The 25,537-nt window shown below is 36.0% G+C and overlaps 1 protein-coding gene across 4 annotated transcripts in view; it reads right to left on the bottom strand.

Moving 5' to 3' along the window:
* Positions 1–25,537, bottom strand: part of ema (C-type lectin domain containing ema) — a 177,194-nt gene that overhangs the window by 20,237 nt on the left and 131,420 nt on the right. For all 4 annotated transcript variants that reach the window (XM_067149861.2, XM_067149863.2, XM_067149860.2 and 1 more), the window contains 4 exons: positions 21,734–21,872; positions 18,736–18,887; positions 9,690–9,841; positions 9,457–9,599 (listed from right to left, as the gene is read on the bottom strand). In XM_067149861.2, coding sequence (XP_067005962.2) covers positions 9,457–9,599; positions 9,690–9,841; positions 18,736–18,887; positions 21,734–21,872 — 586 coding nt within the window. The remainder of the gene's footprint in view (positions 1–9,456; positions 9,600–9,689; positions 9,842–18,735; positions 18,888–21,733; positions 21,873–25,537) is intronic.

Here is a 25,537-nt window from a genome sequence, read left to right on the forward strand (position 1 = left end):
CTGCAACAGTGCATACACCATGGCCAGTCTGAATTCTATTCAGCCTAGTCCACGTCCTTCTGGGTAGATCTCATCTAGGATCTTTCACTTTTATAGATGGCATACTATGGAATTCTGAAGCAGAAGTTGAGTTCTAGATCAGGGTCCACTGGTCCATAAGGTCAAAGTTCTCAACTGCTAGTCTGTGAGCTGTGCATAAGGATAGATTCCTTATAGTCTATACATTACTGATATCAGTATCAACTGGTGGCTGTTGAGTTCCTTGTATCCTGACCACAGCATTAAGTCTGCAAAGGTATGGGTGAGCAATATGGCTGAGAACAAGAAGCCACTGGGTTGGTGTTGACTTTACAGTGCCTGAAATGATTTTCGAAGTATTATTGAGTTGTACATCAATTTTCTTTACACATGGATTGTTTAACCAAACCGGGGCAGAGTACTCAGCAGAAGAAAATACTAGGCCAATGACTGAGCAGCGAAAGGTCAGGCACTTAATCCCCATATTGTACCACACAGCTTGCGGAGATAATTGTTTCGGGTGTTCAATTTGGCAGCACTACATGTTAGGTGTTGCTTGAAGGACAGAGTTCTATCTAGGGTATTAATATGGGTATTAATTAGATATATTAGAGGACATTATCACAGTAACACATAATTTCTTCAAGTCTTGCATTTGAAACAGACACTTAACGTGACAATTTTGATTAGCACTGTACCAGTTGGTACACCTATACGCCGCACATTTGAATTTTCCGCCTTAAATTACTCCTCTACAGCTGAAACTCTGAACTTTAAATCTGAATTAATTCAACCGTTTATCTGAAGATGTCACTGTGTTAATTTCGAATTGTTTTGTTTACTAATTATCAAGAAGTGTGGACATTCTCTCACAGATGTCTCTACCAAAAACTATGATCATGCACCCTGGTGCGAAGTGATGGAACCTTTCTTGAAAATATTTTATACTCATAAGTTTTCCTATAACTAAATTTCGTTCTTTCATTTGTAGGTTGGCAATATAAATCTTTCTTTCCGCCAGTTTTGAACTTAACCAATCCTGAATTTCTTTAATTAATTTTGGACCAATAGTGTCCTTCTTCCTCAATTTTTGATCTGTAACTTTTAGGGAACCAATAAACGCCTGTGGGTGTGTCTTAATTATTCATGAAAGGTCTCGAATCTTCCATGAGGGTTTAAAAACTGCTGATTTTCATGGCTCGTTGCCACTTCAACAACATCTTGCTAAGTGTATGGAAGTATAGCAGGGGGCGGTTGCGCCTCTTCCTTCGAGCAGCAGCTCTTCAGCAAAGGTAATGGCCTTTTAACATCTTTATTTCTTTCTTGGTCAGCAGTTTAACCCCCGGGGAAGGTTCGAAATCTTTTCAAAGTATCCTACCTGTTCAAAAATGTAACTCAGTGCTGGCTTATGTAAACATTTTCTTATTACTTTAACTGTAAATCAGGGATAGAGAGTGCCTTACCCTCTCGAGCTCCCCTTCAATTTGGATTTGAGGTGACCATGTTTTCATAACCGATTTTCTTCTCTTCATTAATGTGTTAAATTATTTTTCTTATACGAGTCACCTCTATAGTATGGAAATAGCCCCTGTGTATCGGCTTAACGCCACTTAGGTTTTAACAAGCTTTCGTGTAGGAGTGCAAGTACACGCCTCCATTCATCTTGATTCTGTTTTGGGGCCATTTAATTAATCTGTTCCTTTTCCACGAAGGCCCAGTAGATTGGGTATTAGATACCCCTGTTTCTTGATAGGTGTGCCTTGAGGGCAGTTGATAGTAATGTTGGTTGTTGCCTTTGATAGGCTTGAAAGATTGAGAGCGGTCAGCTCTTTCTGGTATTTTGAAAGGTGCCTCTAGGAGGCTTGATATTACTAGGCGGGAGCAAGTGCTCCATGTAATTAGGGGTTTTCTGCCCTTTGGTATTTTGTGGTTGTGAGCTGAGAGCTCAAGGATTGTCAAATTGGGGCTCGAAGCCCAGAATTTGTAAAGACACCTTAACTTGTGTTTTCGCTTGTAAAATTATTATTGTACCTGAATATTCATTGTTGTTTCACTTAGTGAAAAATTGTTAAATCTTGTTATCTGTTGAAAATATAATCTTTATTTAAATTTTAAATTCATCTTTCGGACTTGTAGTTAGACCCATTCCAGCGCGCACCTTCTTTCACCTCTGCTGATCCACCAAAACACGGTAACAAGCACGATCACACCAGAATATTCCTGTACAGTAGAACCTCGATCATACGTTCCCGGAAGCTACGTTTTCCCTATTATTAGTTCAAATTACATGGTCCCGCGAGCATTCTAATTAAATCACATTGTAAAAATCCCACATTATCTGTTCCACGAAGAAACAATTTCCCGTATCACACATCCAGAAATTTAAGTCCCATCAACACTAAAACCTCAATCACGCATTTTTCGAGAAACTGTATCTCACGAAAGAACGGCTAAGGCATACTTATGGATCTTGGTGTTAACGTCCCATCATTGCGGTAATTTGAGGAAGTACTATACAGGAAAAGCGATCGGCAGTGAACTTGCATAAGGGACCATCTTAGCATTGCATTCGGGTGGTGTTGTTTAGAGAATCGAAATCATAAAGCAGAGAGTGTCCACAACAATTGGAAAGAGACATAGCGCATTTGACTTGAAGACGGAATGAGTTTCGTCAAATGTTCGTACTTGCAAAACGTCTACATTATGTCCAGGGGTTGATGTTTGTTTTTGTTTTGTTTTTGTTTTTTGTTTTTACTTTTTTCGAGTGTATCGCCGAACAGGTTTTCGGCACTTCCCTCAGGGCACTTTATAGTCACTGAGCTTTCAGGCAGGAATCGAAACTGCTCCTACTTAAGTAACACAAATTTAGTATTTTTATATTATCGTATACGATTATGTTATCGAGACCAGAACATTTGTTGCACTTTACGTACATAAAGCCATGGGAGGTTTTGGGATTGCCTATTACTATTTTGGTCCTAATATAAGACTGGAAATTTCACGTTTTTGTGTTAAAATGTTATAAAAACCGCAGTCGTTTTATCTGCGCACGTTATATTTAAAAACTTTGTATCGTTTCGCACTCGTACCGACTAGCACAGCGAGATATACTAACAATTTGTTGGTTGTTTTGATCCACCTTTTCAATACAAATTAGTTTGTGTTGCTAGGTCGTAATGTTACAACACTACTTTACCGGGACATGTTTCGCTTTATTCACAAGCATTATCAGCCTATACAATAGTCTCAAGGTTTGTCATATTTGGATTGTTGTTACAAATTTCATTACATTGAATGTACATCTAATTTCAGTGATAACAATATTTAAAACATAGGAATAATATACACATTAAAAATTATGACAATATGATTTGCAATGTTAAAATGGAGTAACTCTTAATTCTAAAATACATTGACGTCCAAAACCAGTGTTTACAATTTGAAAATTTGGCTAAAAATTGTTTGCAATGTTAAAATAAAATTGATTCAACTATAATCTGGCATTAAAATTTGAGTCATAAATATAAATATTGGATGTTAATATATAGGAGCCATAGTGTCTAAAGTGCGTTGGTTTCTAGAATACAGTAACATATCAGTCACAGTAATGCAATAAGGTCCACAAGATTCTGTAGCAGCAGACAAAGGGATGCTTCTTCCATTCTATATCTCGAAAGAAACAAAATCAGATACTCAAAATTTGGATTGAAGCCCCTTTTAACTATAACCTACATTAAAACAATCAACTTCCAACGGAGAGTCTGGTCGCTACAAGAATTAAATATGTCAATACTTCCTCTGATCAAACTGCCAAACTGCAGCAGCAAGCCTAATCAATTCTAGAAGCCATTCTCCAACGAACCCAAGACTTCAATTCTAGATTATCATCATGACTCTAATCACGCATGATGCAAAATTACAGTCTTTTTAAATAACATTATTTAGAGAGCACAATTCTTAACTAAAATTCTCAATACAATGCGCTACTTCTTTAAGATAAGAATGGTAGTACAAGGCAGCGCAAGGTATGAGTTTAAATTTGAATGTAAAGACACAAAATGCAGATGGCACTATAGTATATACAGTTCAATTCGAAAAAAGTTTTTTTTTTTTTTTTTTTTTTTTTTTGAGAGGTGAAAAGAAAAGATAGAATAAGTTAATAAAGGAAGAGGATGGAAGAGGATTAGTAGATAAGAGAAGATAAAAGGGTTGGAAGTTGAAAGAAGATGGGAAAAGATAAGATAGGGAATTAAAGGAGGAGTATTTTAGGGTGGGTTAGGAGGGTGGGTTATTGGAGGTAGAAAATGTGGGTATGAACTTTGTAAGGCATGGAAAATTCAATCTGGGTTTTGAAACTTAGAATTTTAAGAAGAAGAAGTCAAATAGGATATTGGGTTTTTCAGAAATATCATTTAAATTGAAATTAGGGTTGAAGTATTGGTCAAGGTGAATAAAACAATTTTCAGTAGTGTTTAGGAGGGGGCCTTTGTTAATGATTTTAAGTATTTTTATGTCTTTTTCAATATTGGTGAAATTATGATTGGAGTCGTGTATTTGTTGTCCTATAGCAGAGAGTCTGTTGTATTTAATAGCGTTGATATGTTCGGAGTATCTGATGTTAAAGCTGCGGCCAGTCTGTCCGATGTATGAGGAGCTGCAGTTGTTACATTTGAATCTGTATACTCCGGAATTAGAAAAAGCATTAGATTTGTTTACTGATTTAGAGTTGTGGTAATATATATCAAGATTTCTGTTATTGGTTCTAAAAGAAATTTTCATGTTGTGTTTTTTAAGAACGTTAGTTATTTTATAAGCATCTTGAGTGAAAGTAAAAAATGCAGTGGGTTTGGCTCTGTCTTTTGATAACGTAGTTTTAGGACGGTGTTTGAATTTGTTGATGATACGGTTTATGAAAGAGTTGTTAAAGCCATTAAATTTAGCAATATTACGGATGGTGTTCAATTCATTATTTAAATCTTTTTTAGACATAGGGGTGTTGAAGGCATGAAAAATTAGGCTGTTATAAGTAGTATGTTTATGTGCTTGAGGGTGTGAAGAATCTTGCCTATTGTGGTTGCTGTTTGGGTTGGTTTTCTGAAAATTTTGTAAGTTAAAGAAGAAGAATGTCTAGTTACAGTTAAGTCTAGAAAATTAAGAGTTTTGTTGTGTTCTGATTCAAGGGTGAATTTAATGTTAGAGTCAATGTTGTTGATAAGAAGAAGTGTAGAGGCTGCGTTGGTTGATTGTTCATTTAATATTACTAATGTGTCGTCAACATATCTGGCCCAAAAGACGATATTAGAGAAATTATTATTATTATTATTATTAATTTTTGTGTTTTCTAAGAAGTCAAGGTATATTTCAGCTAGAATGCCTGAAGCTGGTAAGCCCATAGCTAAACCATCTTGTTGGTAAATGGTGTTATCAAAAGTGAAATAATTATTGTTGAGAACCAATTTTAAGATAGTCATGAAGTCTTGAATTTCTAGTTTACTCAGATTACTGAATTTGATTAAGTTGTTGTTTATTATGGGGAATAATTTGGAAATTGGAATACTAGGATACATGTTTACGATGTCAAAAGAATGGAGAGAAAAATTTGGTTGGATGTCAAAGTTCTTTAATTTGTCGATTAATTCAGAAGTGTTTTTGATAGATTTGTTGGATAAAAATTGATAATTTTTTAGTAAACATGTTTGGATGAATTTAGAAGTATTATATAAGAGACTGGGTCTGTAATTGATTATTGGGCGGATGGGAATGTTAGTTTTATGAATTTTTGGAAGGGCTTTGGCAGTGGGAAGGCCTGGGTTCATGTTTATTTAGTTTTTTCTTGATCTGTGAGGAGAAAGGAAGTGTTTTTTAAGGTTTGTTTGAGCAGGCGTTGGATGTTAGTGGCTGGGTCTTTTTTTAATATAGAAAAAGAAGAGTCATTGAGGAAATCTTTAGTTTTAGCTATGTAGTCAGTTTTTTCCATTATGACAGTGGTGTTGCCTTTATCAGATTTGGTGATGATGAGATTATTGTCATTGATTTTCTTTTTTAGATCTAAAATGAGTTTATTGCCATTACTTAAATTATTAATATTATTGTTATTATTATGATTTAGGGAAGTGTTTTTGTTATTATTAATGAAGATTTTTTCAAGTTTTCTTTTTACTTCATATCTGATTTCGTATCAATGCCATTAAATACAACAGATTCTCTGCTATAGGACAACACATACAAGACTCCAATCATAATTTCACCAATAATGAAAAAGACATAAAAATACTTAAAATCATTAACAAAGGCCCCCTCCTAAACACTACTGAAAATTGTTTTATTCACCTTGACCAATACTTCAACCCTAATTTCATTTTAAATGATATTTCTGAAAAACCCAATATCCTATTTGACTTCCTAATTCTTCTTCTTAAAAATTCTAAGTTTCAAAACCCAGATTGAATTTTCCATGCCTTACAAAGTTCCTACCCACGTTTTCAACCTCCAATAACCCACCCTCCTAACCCACCCTAAAATACTCCTCCTTTAATTCCCTGTCTTATCCTTTCTCATCTTCTTTCAACTTCCAACCCTTTTATCTTCTCTTATCTACTAATCCTCTTCCATCCTCTTCCTTTATTAACTTATTCTATCTTTTCTTTTCACCTCTCAAAAAAAAAAAAAAAACTTTTTTCGAATTGAACTGTATATACTATAGTGCCACCTGCATTTTGTGTCTTTACATTCAAATTTAAACTCATACCTTGTGCTGCCTTGGACTACCATTCTTATCTTCGAGAAGTATCGCACTGTGCATATACGCTTTTTATTTGTTTCCGGTATTGCGTTTTTTTACCATTTTTCTCTTCACAATTGTTTTTTACGTCAACTGTTCTAAAGAATCTACAATATCCAATTTACGTACTTAAATTATATTAAATTGTATTATACACACACACACACACACACACACACACACACACACACACATTTTCGCAACTGAAGCAATTACAGACTGGTTCATCAAGCTATTCACCGAGTTCCGTCGGCATTTGAAAGCACTGTGCCGGACATTGAGTGTGTTGCGCTGATCTTCAGGAGCTAGCAATTCGCTTCAATCAAGCGACTCATCTTCGACTCCTAAACAATTTTGGGACTTCATATTCATTAAATTATATTGTGACTTCACGCCTCATTTAACTTTTCACCTCTTCTTGTAAACATTATGAGACAGTGCTGAAATATGCGTGTGTTGTGCTACTATTCAGAAGATCGCGCCTTACTTCTTATAAATGACTGACTTTCTACTTCTTCTAGATTTTACGATTTAAAATTGCACAGTGCCAATCCCCATTAACACATTGTGCCTCTTCAACTGTTTTTGTGAAAGACTCACTCTTTAATTTCTTATTTACCTATGCATTGTTATTTGCATTTTATTTGGCTGATGATGACCCAGATTAGGGTCGAAACCGGTACCGCTTCCGCTTTTAATTAAATAGGAATGTAATACTACATTTCATATTTATTTGTACTGAATAGGTTGAACTACCTTATTCATTATTTCAATTTCATTGTGATACAGTTCAATACGGAACATTATGAAATTTTTATCAGTAGCTTTTTATTATTAACCAAGAGTTCAACAAACATGAATTCAGGTCGAAATGGAATGTTATAATCTGAGGTGATAATTATTTTACTTTTTAAGTCGCTACGGCAATATATAGCACAACATAATATTACACAATATTTTACATACATAATTATATTTTACATTTTACATACATAATATTTTAACTACCTACTAGTACCCTTCTGCTGATCAGTGCATGAGTAGAGCTACAAAGGCAGTGTAGTATCAACAGTTAATTTACATGGACCTTTATTAAGAGGTAAGTAAAAGGATTAAGAGTAAACTAATCTATAAAATACCGAGCTCGATAGCTGCAGTCGCTTAAGTGCAGCCAGTATCCATTATTCGGGAGAAAGTGGGTTCGAACCCCACTGTCGGCAGCCCTGAAGATCGTTTTCCGTGGTTTCCCATTTTCACACCAGGCAAATGCTGGGGCTGTACCTTAATTAAGGCCACGGCCTCTTCCTTCCTACTCCCAACCCTTTCCTGTCCTATTATCCTTGCCATAAGACATATCTGTGTCGGTGCGACGTAAAGCCAATAGCAAAAAAAAAAAAAATCTTTGAAATAATGTGCATTTGTGTAACATTTATCTCCTTTTTTAAAGCGTTTTTTTTTTACAAGTTGTTCCTCATGTTTTTCACTTTCCCTCTGTTTACACCAGTATTTCTCGGGTCCCTTGAATGTAAAACTGTAATATGTAACCTTCACACAGTTTCACTTTGTAAATAAAATTTTTCTTAAAATGTAAAATTATAAATACACATATAACTTATTACCACGCTGAAAAACGAAGTACTGTATATAAATCATTCATCCAATTATAGTGCTTATTATAAAATAGCCAGAACTGGGGGAATTGGGCTTGTGGTTAGGAGTGCGTAGCTGTGAGCTTGCATCCGGGACATAGTGGGTTCGAACCCCACTGTCGGCAGCTCTGAAGATGGTTTTCCATGGTTTCCCATTTTCACACCAGGCAAATGCTAGGGCTGTACCTTAATTAAGGCCACGGCCGCTTCCTAGCACTTTCCTATCAACCGTCACCATAAGACCTATGTGTCAGTGTGATGTTAAGCCAATTGTTTTTTAAAAAAAGAAATTTAAAAAAATAGGCAGTATCATAAGAACGAATACACAGTTCAGATTCACATTATCTTTAAAGCTATTCGGACTTTACTAATGACAGTCCTTATAAAACACATACACTAGTGAACAGAATGTGTAACAACACAGTACAAATAACACAATACACTAATGGATCTGTTAAAATATACATAAACTGCAAAAATTCATTAAGTTCCAACCTCAAAACATTTATCAGCTCATTACAGTGCATAATAAAAATCATTATTCCAAACAAACAGAAACTCAAATGAAAATTCATGCTGACATATTTTTTTAGAAAAATTAAATGATTCAATCAGTTTCACCTGAGGCTCTTCTGTGATCCTTAATCCATGCACCAGTTCATGCAGTGGAAGAAATCTAATTCTCAAACAAAAAGAAGAGCTCAGATGAAGTTTATATTCAAACCAACAGTAATTTATTCTTCCATATCTGACAGCCTATTCACATTGACTGGGAATTGAAGGCCAGTCCATTCGCAGATCTACTACAACAAAGTCTTTCCCCAATACACAATTGGGATGGAGTGATGTAAGTTACAGGTAGGAAACACATTAAAAATGATAACATTTCTATGGTGCAATTTGTGCAATTTGATGAATAATCATTTCTTTAACATCAGTCCAGTTATTTTACCATCATACCTCAAATAATGCCAGATATTAACCAAAGACGGTTAAAAAGTAACTTACGTAGATTTCCATCAGAAGCCCGATGACCAAGTAAATTATATACAGGTGGTGAAGGGCAAGGGAGTACATTGCTGGGCAAATCAAGTAATCGTGCAATCATGTGCATCTTCTTTTGACGTGCTTTTATTCGTCCTTTGGTGAGCCTGGAATATCAAATAAAAGCAGGAATATGAAGTTTCCTTTTCTATGTGTGCATGCTGTAACAGAAATAGAGTAAGAGTATAACTACCTACCTTTGTTTAGCAGCCATACATCTAATGTGGTCATCAAATATGAATTTTGCAGAAAGAAGAGGAACACGATTTGCAGAACTTGAAGAAAGTGGCCGATGGATTGTTATATGCAAACACCGAGAATCATCCTTGTCTCCTGATACTTCAATGTCCTGTAATAATGTGAATTCCATCAAAGAAGCTCCAAATAAACTAAAATGTTTATGAGTTACATGTTTTGATACAATGAATGTTGGAAACACCTGGTTTAGGAAGAAGAACAGTCAGAAGATTACAAGGTATGATTGGGGAGATATACGAGCAAAGACCATGATTGATTATATAATCATAGAGAAAGACCACCAGAAAAACCTTTTAGATGTTTTTACAGCCATGCCTGAAGAAGCCTTTGGTGGAGATCATAGGGTTGTGATAGGAAAACTGAAAGTGGGAAAAATAGAAAAACCCTCATTAAGAAGAGAGAAAAGAATTAAAGTATGGAAGTTGAAGGAGAAAAGCATACAGCACGGAGATGGGGAATGTTGAAGATGAATGCAAAAGATTTAACGAAGCACTAGTTGGATGTGCAGAAATAGCATATGGTAGAACAGGAAATGTGCAAGACAAAGCACATTGGTGGAATGATAGGGTAAAGATTAAAGGAAAGGAAAATGGCATGGAGAGCATGGAAGACATGGAAAACATCTAAGACTGAAGAAAGTACAAGAAAATATGTGGAGGCAAAGAATTTGGCCAAGAAAGTAGTGGAGGGAAAAAAGAGGAAAAGCTGGGCCTTAATCACACAGAAATTGGGAAATGATATGCAGGGCAGCAAGAAATTATTGTATGGTAACTTAAGAAACAAAAAGAGAGATCAAGTAAACACCAGATTTGTGAAGGATGAAGGCGGCATAATAGTAACAAAGCCAGAAGAAATAAGAAATAGATGGAAAGAGTATTTTCAGAAGTTGATGAACATGAGAACTAATAACAGCCATTCAACGGACCACCAGGAAAGGCAACTAGTTGATGAAGAAATGGACAAAGAAATTACAATGAATGAAATTGAAATAGCAATCAGAAAGATGAAGAATAGAAAAACTGCTGGAATAGATGAAATTTCAGTGGAGACGATAAAGGCAGCTGGAGCTGTAGGCCTGCGGTGGACATAACGAGTTCTCAGGATTGTCTGGGAGAACAAGGAGGTCCCTGAGGATTGCCAAAAAGGAATAATCATCCCAATTTTCAAGAAAGGCAATAAGAAAGTATTGAAGAACCACAGGGGAATTACTCTGATATCCCATGTTGATAAGATAATGGAAAGGATACTGGAAAGTAGGATAAGGTAGAGGGTTGAAAATCAGGTACTGGAAGCGCAGTTTGGTTTCAGAAGTGGAAGGTCAACAATAGAGCCCATTTTCATTATGAGACAACTAATGGAAAAGCAATGGGAGTATGAGAATGATATGGTGATGACATTCATTGACATTGAAAAGGCATATGACAGTGTCCCCAGGACTAAAGTTTGGGACAGTCTGGTGCAAATGATCATGGCAATGTACAAGGAATGTTGTAGTTGCGTGCAAACACAAGTTGGCAGGACAAGTTGGTTGAAAATCACTAGTGGGCTGAGACAGGGAAGTATTCTATCCACCAATCCTGTTTACAATGGTAATGGATGACATCATGAGAACAGCAAAAGCAGCATATGGAGCAAGAGAAATGAACATGTTGTTATTTGCAGATGATATTGTGATTTGGGGAGAAGAGGACATGAATATTCAAGAACAGTTGGATGTGGTGAATGGAAAGATCAAAGAATATGGACTTAAAATAAGTGTAGAAAAGAGTAAAACTCTTATTATGACTAGAGGGCAGAAAGAAGGAAAAAGTCAGATTAGACTTGCAGACAAGCCCCCTGGAAGTAGTGGAGACGTTCAAATACCTGGGGAATGAATTAATGAAGAATGCTCGACTGGATGCTGAAATTAGTAAGAGGATTCAAGCTGTTTCTATCATAGTCTAAGAAACATGTTATGGGACAAAGATGTGCCTACAGAAGCACAGGAAACTATTATATGTACAAGATGTATGACGTACCCATAACAACTAACGGAGCAGAAACTTGGACAATGACAAAAAAGGATGAGAGTCGAATACAGGAAGCCGGAATGAAGTTCGTGAGAGGTATGATACAGAAGAGTAGAAAAGACAAAATAAGGAATGAGAAAAACCAGAAAGAAACTGGAGTGGAAAGAATGAATGATAGAATAGAGAAGAGCCAACTAAGATGGTTTGGGCACATACAGCGAATGAGCGATGAAAGAATGCCAAAACAGGTAATGGAAATGCAAATGCAAGGAAGGAGAGGCTGCAGACGACCACGATTGAGATGGAAGGATATAATCCAATGCAGAATTAGAGAAAGAAACCTGGACTGGGACACAGTGTTGGAGGAGGAGTGGTGGAAAGACCGAAGAAATTGGAGAGGAACCATATTTGCCCCTACCCGGCTACAGCTGGATAATGGGATATGATGATGATGATGATGATGATGATGATGATGATGAAAATACAAAAGACATTAATTTATGGTAAGTCAATTTGATGAATAGTCTGAGTGAAGTTTTTTAAAACATTTCACAAATGTTCATGCATTAAGACAGCCAGAATAAGACCAAAATTAGTACTGAAAATGTTAATGATGAATTTAACATCCCGAAATCTAGTAATTCCATACCTACACAATAATCAAATGAGGAAATTCAAATAATTCAATATATACATCTAACAGATATTCACATCTATATTTGAGGAAATAATGAAACCTTAAGACGTAAAATACATGTTCTAGGCAGAATTCAACATCTGGCATATTTAAAATTGTCTAAAACAGATTATATCAGACAGGGTGGTCATTGCAATTAACCTACATAAATCGTGTCTAGTGGCTAGTCAAACCAGAACAATACCTCAAAAGTTTAGTTTGCATAATTCCTGCAAATGAAATCACCAAACTAATGATCAAATGACAGAATTTTTCTTGTAAGAAACATTAAAGCAAAGCAAAGACATAGGCCATGATAGCCTCTCGAGGAGTAGAAAATAAAGGCTTCCGCTGTTCACAACTACAGCACATGAGACAGAGTGGTTAGTTATGTGCTTGACCTGCATTCATCTCCAGAAATTGAACAGTTATTCATTGCTGGTGTAGGCTAAGTGAACATTGGGCCAATGTTCCTCTCCAGAAGTGAAAGTCTAATTACTAAATTTCTCGACTTCCTGATAGGGAATTGAACCCATAATTTTTAGGGTGCATCGAGCACAATTTTACCACCTTGGTTAGGCAGTTCCCTAAGTAATATTAAACAATGCCATAACAATAATACAAGTTACAATAAAAAGTGACCTACTACTTTAAAAGTACAAAGAAAATCTTTAACTTACATTTACTGGACAAACACTGAGCTTTGCAATTATAGCCAATATACTCTTCTAATTGAAATGATTATGAAAAATGTGGTGGTGGTGGTGGTGGTGGTGGTGGTGGTGGTGGTGGTGGTGGTAGTAGTAGTAGTGGTAGTAGTAGTAGTAGCAGCAGCAGCGGCGGCAGTAGTAGTAGTAATTATTATTAACATCAAAGGCCCGAGATCCAGCAAACGACGACTTCTGATGTCAACAGTCAAATAAGTACTTCTGTATGGCTCCGAGGTATGGGCTGAATCACTGAAGATAGGAAAGTATAGGAGAATGATGGCTGCGGTACAACGAAGAGCAGAGTTGCGAATAGCATGTGCATATCATACGTTATCTGAACCTGCAATCCTCACCATAGCTGGAGTAGCGCTTATTGACTTACTTGCTTTTGAATGTCAGGAAATTTGGCGTACTCAAAGAGAACTCAGACAGAAACGCGCAAAGAAGTTAGCCCGCAGCCGTCGAATGGAGCGCTGGAAACAGAGACGAGAAAGTGATCCTCGATGGAAACGGACAAAGCGAATAATACCATATTTAAATTATTGGATTGAACGTACTCATGGTAAGGTAAATGACTATATTACTCAGCTTCTAACAGGGCACGGATACTTCCGTAAATTTTTGCACAAACTGAACATAGCCAGCAGTCCAAAATGCACTTACTTGTTGTGATATAGATGACGTCCTACATACTTTCTTCAGCTGTGATCATCGGTTGACAAAAAGAAGTATTGTCATAAAAGGAAAAGAAAGTTCCACCTGACCTCTTAACAAGGTCGAAACCGGTCCTAGACATGTGATAATCTGCATTACATGTAAATAAAAAGTATTGATCAGGTGGAACTTTCTTTTCCTTTTATGACAATTGGTAACTATCAATACGGAAAAATGAAATTTATAAATCAAGAAAGAAGTATTGTGGAAGCTGAACTGGAAATACTGACGCTAGATAATATTGTGCTTGTGATGCTGAGAAATCTGGAATCTTCGGATAGGGTGACAGAATATGCGGAAAGTATCCTGCACCAGAAGAAGAGGGATCTGGATGCTTTCGAACATCAGTGAAAGATCAATGAAGGAAGAAGAAGTCTGAATGACTAAAAGCACGAAACTACCCTGAAGTAATGTGAGAGCAGTTCTGGGGTAGAAATAAATATTGTGGGAAAATGGGTGTGTGGTTTTTAGTGGGTAAGAATCGCACACACTTTTGGAGTGCAGACCCTTCACGAGTGTCTCATGTAAGATTTTCCACAACCCCTTGCAAAAATTATTATTATTATTATTATTATTATTATTATTATTATTATTATTATTATTATTATTATTATTATTAATAAAAACTTTACTGGCCACAATGGACCACTTGAGGCATTCCATGCTCACTTTCTCTTTGAAGGTTGTACTGTTTGGTACTTGTGATCTGCATGGTACTCTTTCCTTCATTCCAATAGTAATTTTCTTAATTTGTCTGAAATCGCTATAGCCCTTCTATGTGTCATTTCTGCTGAAAATTTGCGAGTCTTAAAAAGGGTGTTTATTTTATTTTTGTTCTCTGCATCTGGTATCTCAAGTCCAAATGCTTTGAGGTCCTCCTGAATTTCATGGATCCGTTGCCCTCCTGACTTCTTTCCAAGATTTCTCATCACTAGTTGTAAAAGCCGATTTTCAGGAAGATGCAAGATGTGAAAGAAATACCAAATTCTTTTGTTCTTCATTGTGCTGATGATTGGGTCAATCTCTCAATAGACAGTTTCATTAGGAAGAAGTTTGTTAAAGATCACTGCATTTTCTTGGTTACTATGGGGTAACTTTCCTGATTTATACTCAGCATTAAAGTTGAAGGTTCATACTGCTGAGGATACCTGCCAAAAGTTTTGTAATAACCTCGCGATTGCTTTTTCTGGAAATTCTCTTCTATCCTTCCTAGGGTGCTTTTAACATGTTGACATTTTGTTTGTCTAATGATTTTATAAGTTAACTTCCTTTGTTTTATTAGTTCTAAATTTGGTTCTTCTGACTTTTGGGCTTAATAGTTTATCCTGGCTTGGTGTCTTCCCTCTACTGCCTGGTCGCATTCTTCATTCCACCATTCCTGCTTCTTCCTGGGATTCACAGGAGCTAATATAACAATAGTGAATACTGGTACAAAAAAATTATCAAGCTAACGTGTAAATAAAGTTACACATACTAGTTATAGCAAAGGTGACCAACAACATTTTGAACTACATAGAAATATTTCAGCTCTACATGTACATTTGTTCAATAGACAGTTTCACAATTTTAACAAACATATCCCTGTCATCCAAAACAGGATTGCTTGGAGTTGGCTGTTCTTTCAGAAATTTCTTCACTAGGTACGTTCTCCAGAATCTGCTTCTTACATTGATAGATTAACTTCTCGAATATACGGTGGAAAAATACTTTTTTTTATTTTGTCCTCCTAATTCTATAAGAAACCACCAATTACAACTCCAAGAATGTTCTTTGCATCCATTTTGTTATCAATGCCACTGTAGAGCAAATTGCTCATTTGCTTAGCCAGCTTAAATAGATTCATTTATCTTTTGTTTGTATGTGGTATTGAATCTTCCATAGATCAGATCCTCTTCAACAGTGACAACTGCACATCTCCTATGGATTATGTTTGAACATGTGTTACACAGCACACCATTTACCACTTAAAAGCATATATTGTGATTTTCCTCTACATTCATGGCATTTTCTCTCGAGCCTCTGATTTCTCTTGGAATAATTTCTAAATCCTCCTTTAATGTACAGTGTCAAGAAATAACATACAAAAAACTGAGGGCAACAAGCTAATCAATTAAACAAGGTTTCTTACAAAGTCTGAGTAATACTCGAGTGGAATGCATTGCTTTTTACAAACTGACAAAAATTCAACCTGTCATTCCAATGTGTGCTATTAAATTCTTCGATCTATGCACTAAACAACATATTACAGTTGATTCATTCTATACTTTCCCAGCTTTGTGAATGTCATGGCCTATATTTTGCTCAGCTCTCTTATTTTACTGTTTGGAAATTCATAACCATTATCCAACTGATGAATACTTGGCATACCAAATACACAAAATAAATCAATGAGATAGTAGGCTAAGAACCATCACTCTTTACTTTTAAAGGCACAAAAGGCTTCTGTATTTTGAAAGGTCTTCCTCATATACCATTACATATCTAAACTCTCCATCAGTGCAGGTGGAGATCAACTTGACATTGCATGTTATACTTATTAAAAACCATTGGTTTAATAACTACACTCCTCTTTCTTTTCTGTAATGGATCAAACAACACAATATCTTGTGATACATTGTATTTCTGTTTTAAATTGCTCAGCATTCTATCCATACCTCAAAGGCCACTACTGCAAAATTTTATCTATACATATAAAATAAGAGTTTTGTCTGTACATTGCTCAGAATTTAAAAAGGATGGTATTTCTGTATCAGCCGTGCCTACAATAACAAGGAAACGCCCTTTTTACTTCTTCATAATGTCTGTCTGTTTGTCTGTATGTATGTACACCCATCACAAGAAAACAGCTGAAGAGAATTTAATGAAAATCGGTATGCAAAGTCGGGGAATAAGTCGCTACAATCTAGACCATAAATAATCATATTCACGCTGACTGAAATGGTAGTTTAGGGGAAGGCCTAAAATTTAATTCTCAAATACTTAAATTATTAGTGGTCGTATCTTAATGAAAATCGGTATACAAAGTCGGGGAATAAGTCTTTATAATCTAGGCCATAAATAATTTTATTCACGCTGAATGAAATGGTAGTTTAGGGGAAGGCCTAAAATTTAATTCCCAAATTATTATGTTATTAGTGGTCGTATCAACAAATACTACATAACTAAAGTTATATAGTATTATATTTCTTCCCGATCATTTATGTCTTATACAATGTTACCATACCGGCTATGATCAGAGATATTCATGAATTTGGATTTCTGTTATTAAGTCCTATCAGCGCCGAGTCGCGAGAAAATGGGTAAACAGGATCTAATGAAAATCGGTATGTTAAGTCGGAGAATAAGGAACTACAGTCTATGCTATAAATAATTTTATAAGATGCCCTAACATCACAGAGAGTAAAGAAAACTAAATGTGAAGGACTACAATATAGAAAGCTCATAAAATTGATCAACAATAACATTACATTGACCATTGTTTGTTGTGATGTGCTTTGTCTGCTGTTGCCACTCATCTCCGATAGATAGGATTACTGCTGCGTACTGAATATTTTTTTAAAATTTGCCCTACATTGCACCAAAACAGTTAGGTCTCATGGCGACGATGGGATAGGAAAGGGCTACGAGTGTGAAGGAAGTGGCCTTGGCCTTAATTAGGTTAGCCCCAGCATTTGCCTGGTGTGAAAATGGGAAACCACGGAATAATATCTTCAGGGCTGCTGACAGTGGGGTTCGAATCCACTAGTTCTCGGATGCAAGCTCACAACTGCGCGCCTTTAACCACACGGCCAACTCGCCCGGTCGTACCGAGTGTAACAGTCTGCCTAAATATTGGCAGGAAGTAGCTGACTGCTTTTCTTTTCAGTTCTTTATTTATACAGCTGAAGAGGACCACTAAGTGGTCGAAACATGTCCTGTAAATTTTAATTTTATTCAATTTTGCCTGAGGCATTAATAAAGTATCGATTAGGTGGTTATTTATACTTACTTCTTGATTAAACATCGATACGGTCATGAAATGGACAACTTGTAATACCGTAGTACTGTTCGTTAAAAGTGAGAAAATGTGCAGTTTTTTATTTGATTGAGTATTTTATATGATAACATTCCTTTTAATCACTACATTCCTACTGACGTTTTTGTAATGACCTATGTTGACTTCAGATAGGAGAATCCCGTAGCGAAGCACGGGTACATCAGCTAGTATGCAACATGTCAAAAGTTCATGGAACATAATTCTATCTTACCTCCAACAAGAATCCAGTAGTGCTATCAGTTTCTTGCAGTCATCAATTTTTAGAACATGAAATCTTTTCACTTAAATCTTTTCACTTGTCTATAGCCCACACAAAACTTCCTAAGTTTTACCTTTACCAAGTTCTATTTCAATTTTTCATTCATAATATCTGTCTCCTCTGAAAAAATCCTTGCTTCTATTTTCTTTAATCCATTAAGTTTCACATTGATTCCCATTTCAGCATCACAACATCATTTTGTAACTCTGTTGGCACGATTCCATCATTAACACCTTCCGCAACACTGCACTGTTAAAACCACAAATCTTTCTTTTTATATAAATATTGAAGACAACAATGGATAATATAGCAGTATCAGCAATGGTGCACTATTAAAGAGCCCATGTGTTTTGTTACCAGTAGTGAGTACAGTTTTAAGATTAGTCTAACCTCCCTCAGCATAACCGCAATATGTCTACACAAATATGCATAATGTCCTTTCTTTTAATATTATATTCCAATTCACTTAATACCAGTATAATGTTCCAATATGCATATGCAGATTCACAACACATGTAGAATTCAGATTATGCCTGCAATACACATATAGATGAAAGTAAAAATAGAAACTGGAGTATTACCTGTAAAAATCCTACAAATTTAGCAACACCCCAACCTAAGCGTCGAGTATCAGGTTCCACAAGTATCAGTTGGATAACATCAATGACCAAGAAACGACGAATTTTCACTCCCTCTTTATTGACGACAGTGCAAGCAATCAGATCACTGTTATCTGCAACATCATTAGTAAGCACATAAAAGACAACATATGAAGGTCATCTGAATTAATAAAAAATTAGTATATGGTAATAAACTTACAGATATTGTCTAGCTTCTAACATATCTTTGACACCATTATCAAAGTAACAGAACCAGCTTTTGGGGTCAATGGCATTATCACAGTATTTACTAAGAATGTAACATGGGAAAAATGTGGTAGGAGGAGGAAAAGGATGAATATTGAAGAGGTACCAAGGTAAACTACAAAGTAAGAGTGATACAGTAACAGTTTATCCAAGATTTTAGTTTTAGTCCTCGGAAAAGTAATTTAAGTGTTTCTATGCAAGAATGAGTTGGGAGGATGAATAATCTCAGAACCTGAATCTAAACCTCACCTAGAATAATTCTGAGAAACAAATCTTTTGTTTGGATAACATACAGAACTACAAAAATTTAGTGACTGGAAATCAAGCACCAATTGACGTGAACAAGAAAAGTGAAAATTAACATAAAAAATGTTATTGAATTCTTCCAGTTTCACCCTATATACTTTTAAGGAAGCAGAGTTCATAAGATTTCTATCAGCTGAACAAACCAAACGAAAATGATAGCTACGAAGATAAACTCAAAAGAAACGTGAACTGTAAGTGTCCTCCCTCATATTACTATGCCTACACCAAAACCAAAGTTACAAAACTAAAAGTTAAGGAGTTGTAATAATGAAGAACAGAAATAAACACAGTCCTGATATATTACTCTTACCAAAACAATGAAGTACATTACCTGCACGTTATTTCCAGAAAAAATAAATGAATTTCCTCGGATATGTAATTCTTACACAGGACAACAGACAATATTTCAGAGTCTGTTATATTAATATCAACATCGTCTGAGGAACAAATTAACTGATGAGTCAATACAGTCTTACGTTTCATTATTACATAAAATGCCTTCCTAGACATTGGCTTCAAAATTCTAGTAGTCTCTATCTCCCAAGCCATACACACCCCTTGGATGATAAGGTTTCAATATCTTCATTCACAGTTAATGTGTTTTCTTCCTTGAGTATGTTTGATAGTAGCTTCATTGCTAGGAACAATACAACAGGCACCTAAGCACTATCACTTAGATTTGTCTAACCTCCATCAGTATAACTGCAATATACCAAAACAAATATGTATGATGTCCTTATTTTTAATATTATTTTCCAAATCACTTAATATTAATCATATAGCAATGCACAAGTACTTTAATTACTTCTATTGCACAACTGTTTAATATAATCACTCCCAAGTCAGTGCTAACATCTGTCATTTTACAGTTGGACTTTTGATATACGGGACATTCCCCATCAAGTCGAACAAAAGAAAGCAAAAATGAACTTGAGTCCTTAAAAATTTTAGTCCATGTAAAAAGCATCAAAATTAAGATTACTGGTATGTAAAAAAATTCCTACTGTAATAGCACTCACAGAAAAAATAATTAAAATTATCATATGCTATTCCTTTTTTTATTTTCTGAGGCCTATATTTCAGCTGATACTAAATACAGAAAATAGAATGAGGTAATTTAATGTTTATTCCTAAATGGGCAAAATATCTGAGCACATCAATGCTTTTAGTTTCAGCAGTTGAAGAGAAAGGGATTAAATAAATAAATAAATAAATAAATAAATAAATAAATAAATAAATAAATAAATAAACAAACAAACAAACAAACAAACAAACAAATCAATCAATCAATCAATCATCCTCCAATGAGGATGACCATTCAGATCTGGAATACAATCAGGTTGCAATTTCAATAGAATTTACCACCATCAAAAAAAAGAGGAAATTTTGCTAATGCTGATATTTTCTACAACCGGTATTTTGGATCATCTTTTCCCTCCTCTGGCTTTGATTTTCTTCTCTCATTATTTAGCACACAAAAAACAATCCCACCGGGCGAGTTGGCCGTGCGCGTAGAGGCGCGCGGCTGTGAGCTTGCATCCGGGAGATAGTAGGTTCGAATCCCACTATCAGCAGCCCTGAAAATGGTTTTCCGTGCTTTCCCATTTTCACACCAGGCAAATGCTGGGGCTGTACCTTAATTAAGGCCACAGCCGCTTCCTTCCAACTCCTAGGCCTTTCCTATCCCATCGTCGCCATAAGACCTATCTGTGTCGGTGCGACGTAAAGCCCCTAGCAAAAAAAAAAAAAATCCAGGAAATTTGTAAAGTAATGAAGTTATTCATAATTATGTATCTGTTTGTGTGCATCTGTTCATGTGTTTCTGAATGTATAGTATTTAGGAATAAAAAATGCCACAAATGTTATGATTTTCATTGAAATGAAATTGTAATCCTTTTGTTTTAAATTATTATTTTGGTAAATATATTAAATATCTTTTTAAATGTGACAGGAAGTAGTGAAAACAATTTTTATTTGGGGGAGGGTGGGATGTGACACCAGCCCCAGCGATGCAACTGTGAAGGAATACCCTCCAAAATAGCATGTGATAAATGAAATAAAAAGAAATGAATCTCTAAAACTGAAATATTCTGACAATGAAGTTAATTCTATGTCTGCCCTGAAAGTTTACTATTACTACAACAGCTGTCTAAGCACCGAAACCTTTTAAGTTCTGTACTTTGGCAGTAATAATACATACAAAGTGGTTGGCCACCACACTAACCATGTGCAAGTAATATAAAGTAATGAGTTGGATATGATCTTGGATAAATAGTTATTCATACAGAATGAATAAAAGTTAGGGGAGAAGAGTGGGTGGAGAAAGGGATGCAACAAATACATAACAAACTCTTTGAAGACCACATTAAAAACTCAAAAAAAGCATTATAATATGTCAGTAACTTACTGAGATCCAGCACATTATCTACTTCCACACATTGCTGTGGATTAGTAAGGGGAAGTTGGGTCTCAGTCTCCATACTGAGAGTTAACGACAATTCTCGAATAAGAAAAAACACACGAATAGCCCTCCTGGCTCGTTCCACCTACAAACAGAAACAGAGGTCTCATATATGTGTACCTAACTACACAACAAATGAACATTATTACTATCACCAAGAACAACAAACTATATTCTTGAATAAGTTGGCTCCATATCTCAATAAATAGCACTGTTCTCTAATAATGCAGTAGTTACATTAATTATATCACTTACGTATTTACATAAAACACCATTCTGCCCTTCAACAAATAGCTTCTTTCATTAGTTTTATTGTTATAAAAATATTCATTTTCTCCTAAGTCAATTTAGCCCTCATTCATAACATGTCCTTAAATGTTTCTCTTATCTTCTGCCTCAGCTATGTTGCCCTAAATATACAGTAAAATATCTGAAAATTTATACACGTAGTTGTATACATTTGTATATGATATATTCTTGTGGATATGTTAAGCATAGACGACTGTTTCTTCCACCTAATGAAGCCTGTAAATGTGTCATCAATAAAAAACTAATTATAATTTTGTCTGTACACTTCAAATTTTGGCTTCATGCTTCGTATTTTTCTCAGATTAGGCACACAGAAGTTAAAAATATGTTCAGTTCAATTTCTGTCTGTGTATCTGTCTGACTGGATGCTTGTGTCAATGCTGCAGGGAAACAGCCTAACACAATTTATTAAAACTTGGCATTTAAGTACACGGATATCTGGAGAGTGCACTAGGCTATACATAATTTGATCACTGTACAGAAGCATAACAATGATACAGACCCCATACGAAACATAATAATAATAATAATGATTTTTGCAATTATATAGGGATAGACCCTCCACATCCCTGCACCAGCTATACATTCAATTCTACACGACCATCTCCATGTTAGAAAGGTTTGTTCCCTTTGGATCCCCCATTCACTTTCAGAGGAACAAAGGGCACATTGAATGAAATGGTGCCCAGAAATGCTAAAACAGTTTGAAAATGGGACTTCGCGTAACGTCAATAGCATTGTTACAGGCGATGAAACTTGGCTTTATTATTACCATGTCCCAACAAAATACCAGAACAAGGTGTGGCTGTTTGAAGATGAGGGTACTCCTGTGACTGTGCGAAAGTCAAGGTCAGTGAAGAAAAGGATGATTGCAGTATTCTTCACTAAACGGGGCATCCTGACTCGGGTTGTGTTAGAAACACAAAGGACAGTTACCGCGAAGTGGTACAGTGAGACTTGTCTGCCTCAGATCATCCGGGCTCTCAAGCAGCTCCAACCAAGGTCACAACTCAACACCTGGCTCCTGCATCACGACAATGCTCCAGCGCATCGTGCTAATGTAACAATGGATTTTCTTGCCAGATCAGGGTTGACTGTGCTTGATCATCCTCCATAGAGTCCTGATCTTGCTCCATGTGACTCTGCACTCTTCCCAGAAGTGAAGATGAAGCTGAAAGGGCAACCGACGAGGAGCTTTTGGCAGCATGGGATCAAGAGTTTGAAAATATAACTGAAGAAAAGTGGCAGAGTTGGTTCAGTGACTGGTTTCGACGTATGGAGATGTTGCAAGTAATCAGCTTCATTTTCCGTATCAAAATTTAATCACTAAATTTTACACTATTGAGAATCTTCCACCGTTTTGATACTTGATGGAGATGTGTACTGAATGTGGTGGAAATTATTTTGAAAAAGTCTAAAGCGTTCACTCACATTGCAAAACTTTCCTAGTGCCCTCTGTATGAGAGTTTTGAGATGGAAGAAGGAAGAAAACAGGAGGAAGAGGAACATTATTGGATTTATGTCCCAGTAGCTATACATTTTCATGGTTTTCTGAGATACTGAGGTGTCAGAATTTTGTCCCAGGGTTTTTTTTTTTTGCCATTAAATCTACTGACATGAGGCTAATGTATTTGAGAACCTTCAAATACCACTGGACTGAGGCAGGATCGAACCTGCCAAGTTGGGTTCAGAAGGCCAGCACTCTACTGTCTGAGCTACTCTGACTGGCAAGAGGAGTTTTAGTCCTTATACAGGACTCAAAGGTCCCTACAGGAATGAAAGGTACAGACTTCATATATGAGTAACCTTGGCACTACATGTAGAGAGAGGGTAGTTCTGGTAGTCTTTGTCCCCAGGAATTGGAATTAAGCTGATATTTATATCTGGGGTGGACTGCATTAACCACAGAATCATGTGCCACTTCAGAAAAGGAAATCTCATTTCTAAATTTTTTAAAATTTCTGACAGGGAATTGAACCGATGCCCTTACAGTCAAACCAAGCAGACTGTATCGCCCTGGCTAGGCAACTCCTAATAACAATCATTGAAGTGCTATGCACTTAAGTGTCCCTTCTACTGCTGTCACTTTAAAGAGATGCTGACATGCACAGGAGGTGAGCATCTAATCAACTACTGTACACTACACAGTCAATCTCTATACATAAAACAACATGGACTGACTGACTGACTGACTGACTGACTGACTGACTGACTGATTCATCATCGCCCAGCCAAAACTACAGAACATTAAGAAATGAAATTTTGAGGGTACACTTATATTATAATGTAGGTGCTCACTAAGGGAGCAATTTCGAATATTCCATCACTGCGGGGGTGAAAAGTGGGATGAATTTTTAAAATGAGGGTATCTATATCTAAATAAACAGTTTAAAGATGTAAAAATTGGTATTTGGAATCTCCTTCAAAAAAAAAAAAAAAAGAAACATGTATTTGTATGTAATGGAAAATCCTCTTAAGGGGGGTCAAAAAGGCTCAAAAAGGGGTTGAATACCTTTTATGAGGATACTTATATCTCAAAGGCTGAAGATGTTACAGTCATGAAAAAGGGGTAAACAAGAGTGACAAAGGCAGTGAAATTTACAATGATTATATCTACAATAGTTTTAAAAGTAACAAGTTACAGGTGTGAAAACTGGTATTTGGAATCTGCTGTAAAAGTAAAGGAACACGCATAATTTGTTTTCTGAAAATCCATTTAAGGGGAAGTGTTAAAGTGGGCGAATTTTTAAAATCAGCATATCTACAGTATATATCTCAAAAGCTTAACATATTACAGATGTGAAAATTGGTATCTTTAATAAAAATAAAGTAACACATATTTTTTTGTTTTTGGAAAAAATACTTAAGGGAGGTGAAAATGACTGAAAAAGGGGGTTGAAAGGATACTGGTATCTCCAAAACTGAAGATATTACAGACATGAAACTGGTATTTGAATCTCCTTTAAAAATAAAAAAACAACTATATTTTGTTTTTGGAAAATCCACTTAAGGGGGTGAGATGGGTGAAAAGAAATGAAGAAAGTGTTGAATTCTTTTTATGAGGATACTTATACAATCTGTGACAATAAAGTTTGGTGAATGAAGTCAGAAAGGTCGTTCCGGCAACACTGGCGACACGCAACGCTGCACCTGCGTAGCAGCAGGTTTTGACCACCTGCTCCCAATGTTGTTCAGTTGAGCATCGTGTGTATGCGAACAGGAACATGAACAACCGTAAGATCAATGTACAGTTTTGTTTTTAAGCTTGGCAAGACACCGAAAGAAACGCATGCGATGCTGGTATGTGTTTATGAAGATCAAGCACTGTCCTTGAAGTGTGTAAACAAGTGGTTCACCCATTTTCGAGGAGGCTGGGAAAGTGTTTCTGACAACTCCCATAGCGGAAGACCGGCGACCGCCGTCAGTGACAAAAACATTGAG

This window comes from Anabrus simplex, chromosome 6 (assembly GCF_040414725.1).
Source record: "Anabrus simplex isolate iqAnaSimp1 chromosome 6, ASM4041472v1, whole genome shotgun sequence".
Lineage (NCBI taxonomy): Eukaryota > Metazoa > Arthropoda > Insecta > Orthoptera > Tettigoniidae > Anabrus > Anabrus simplex.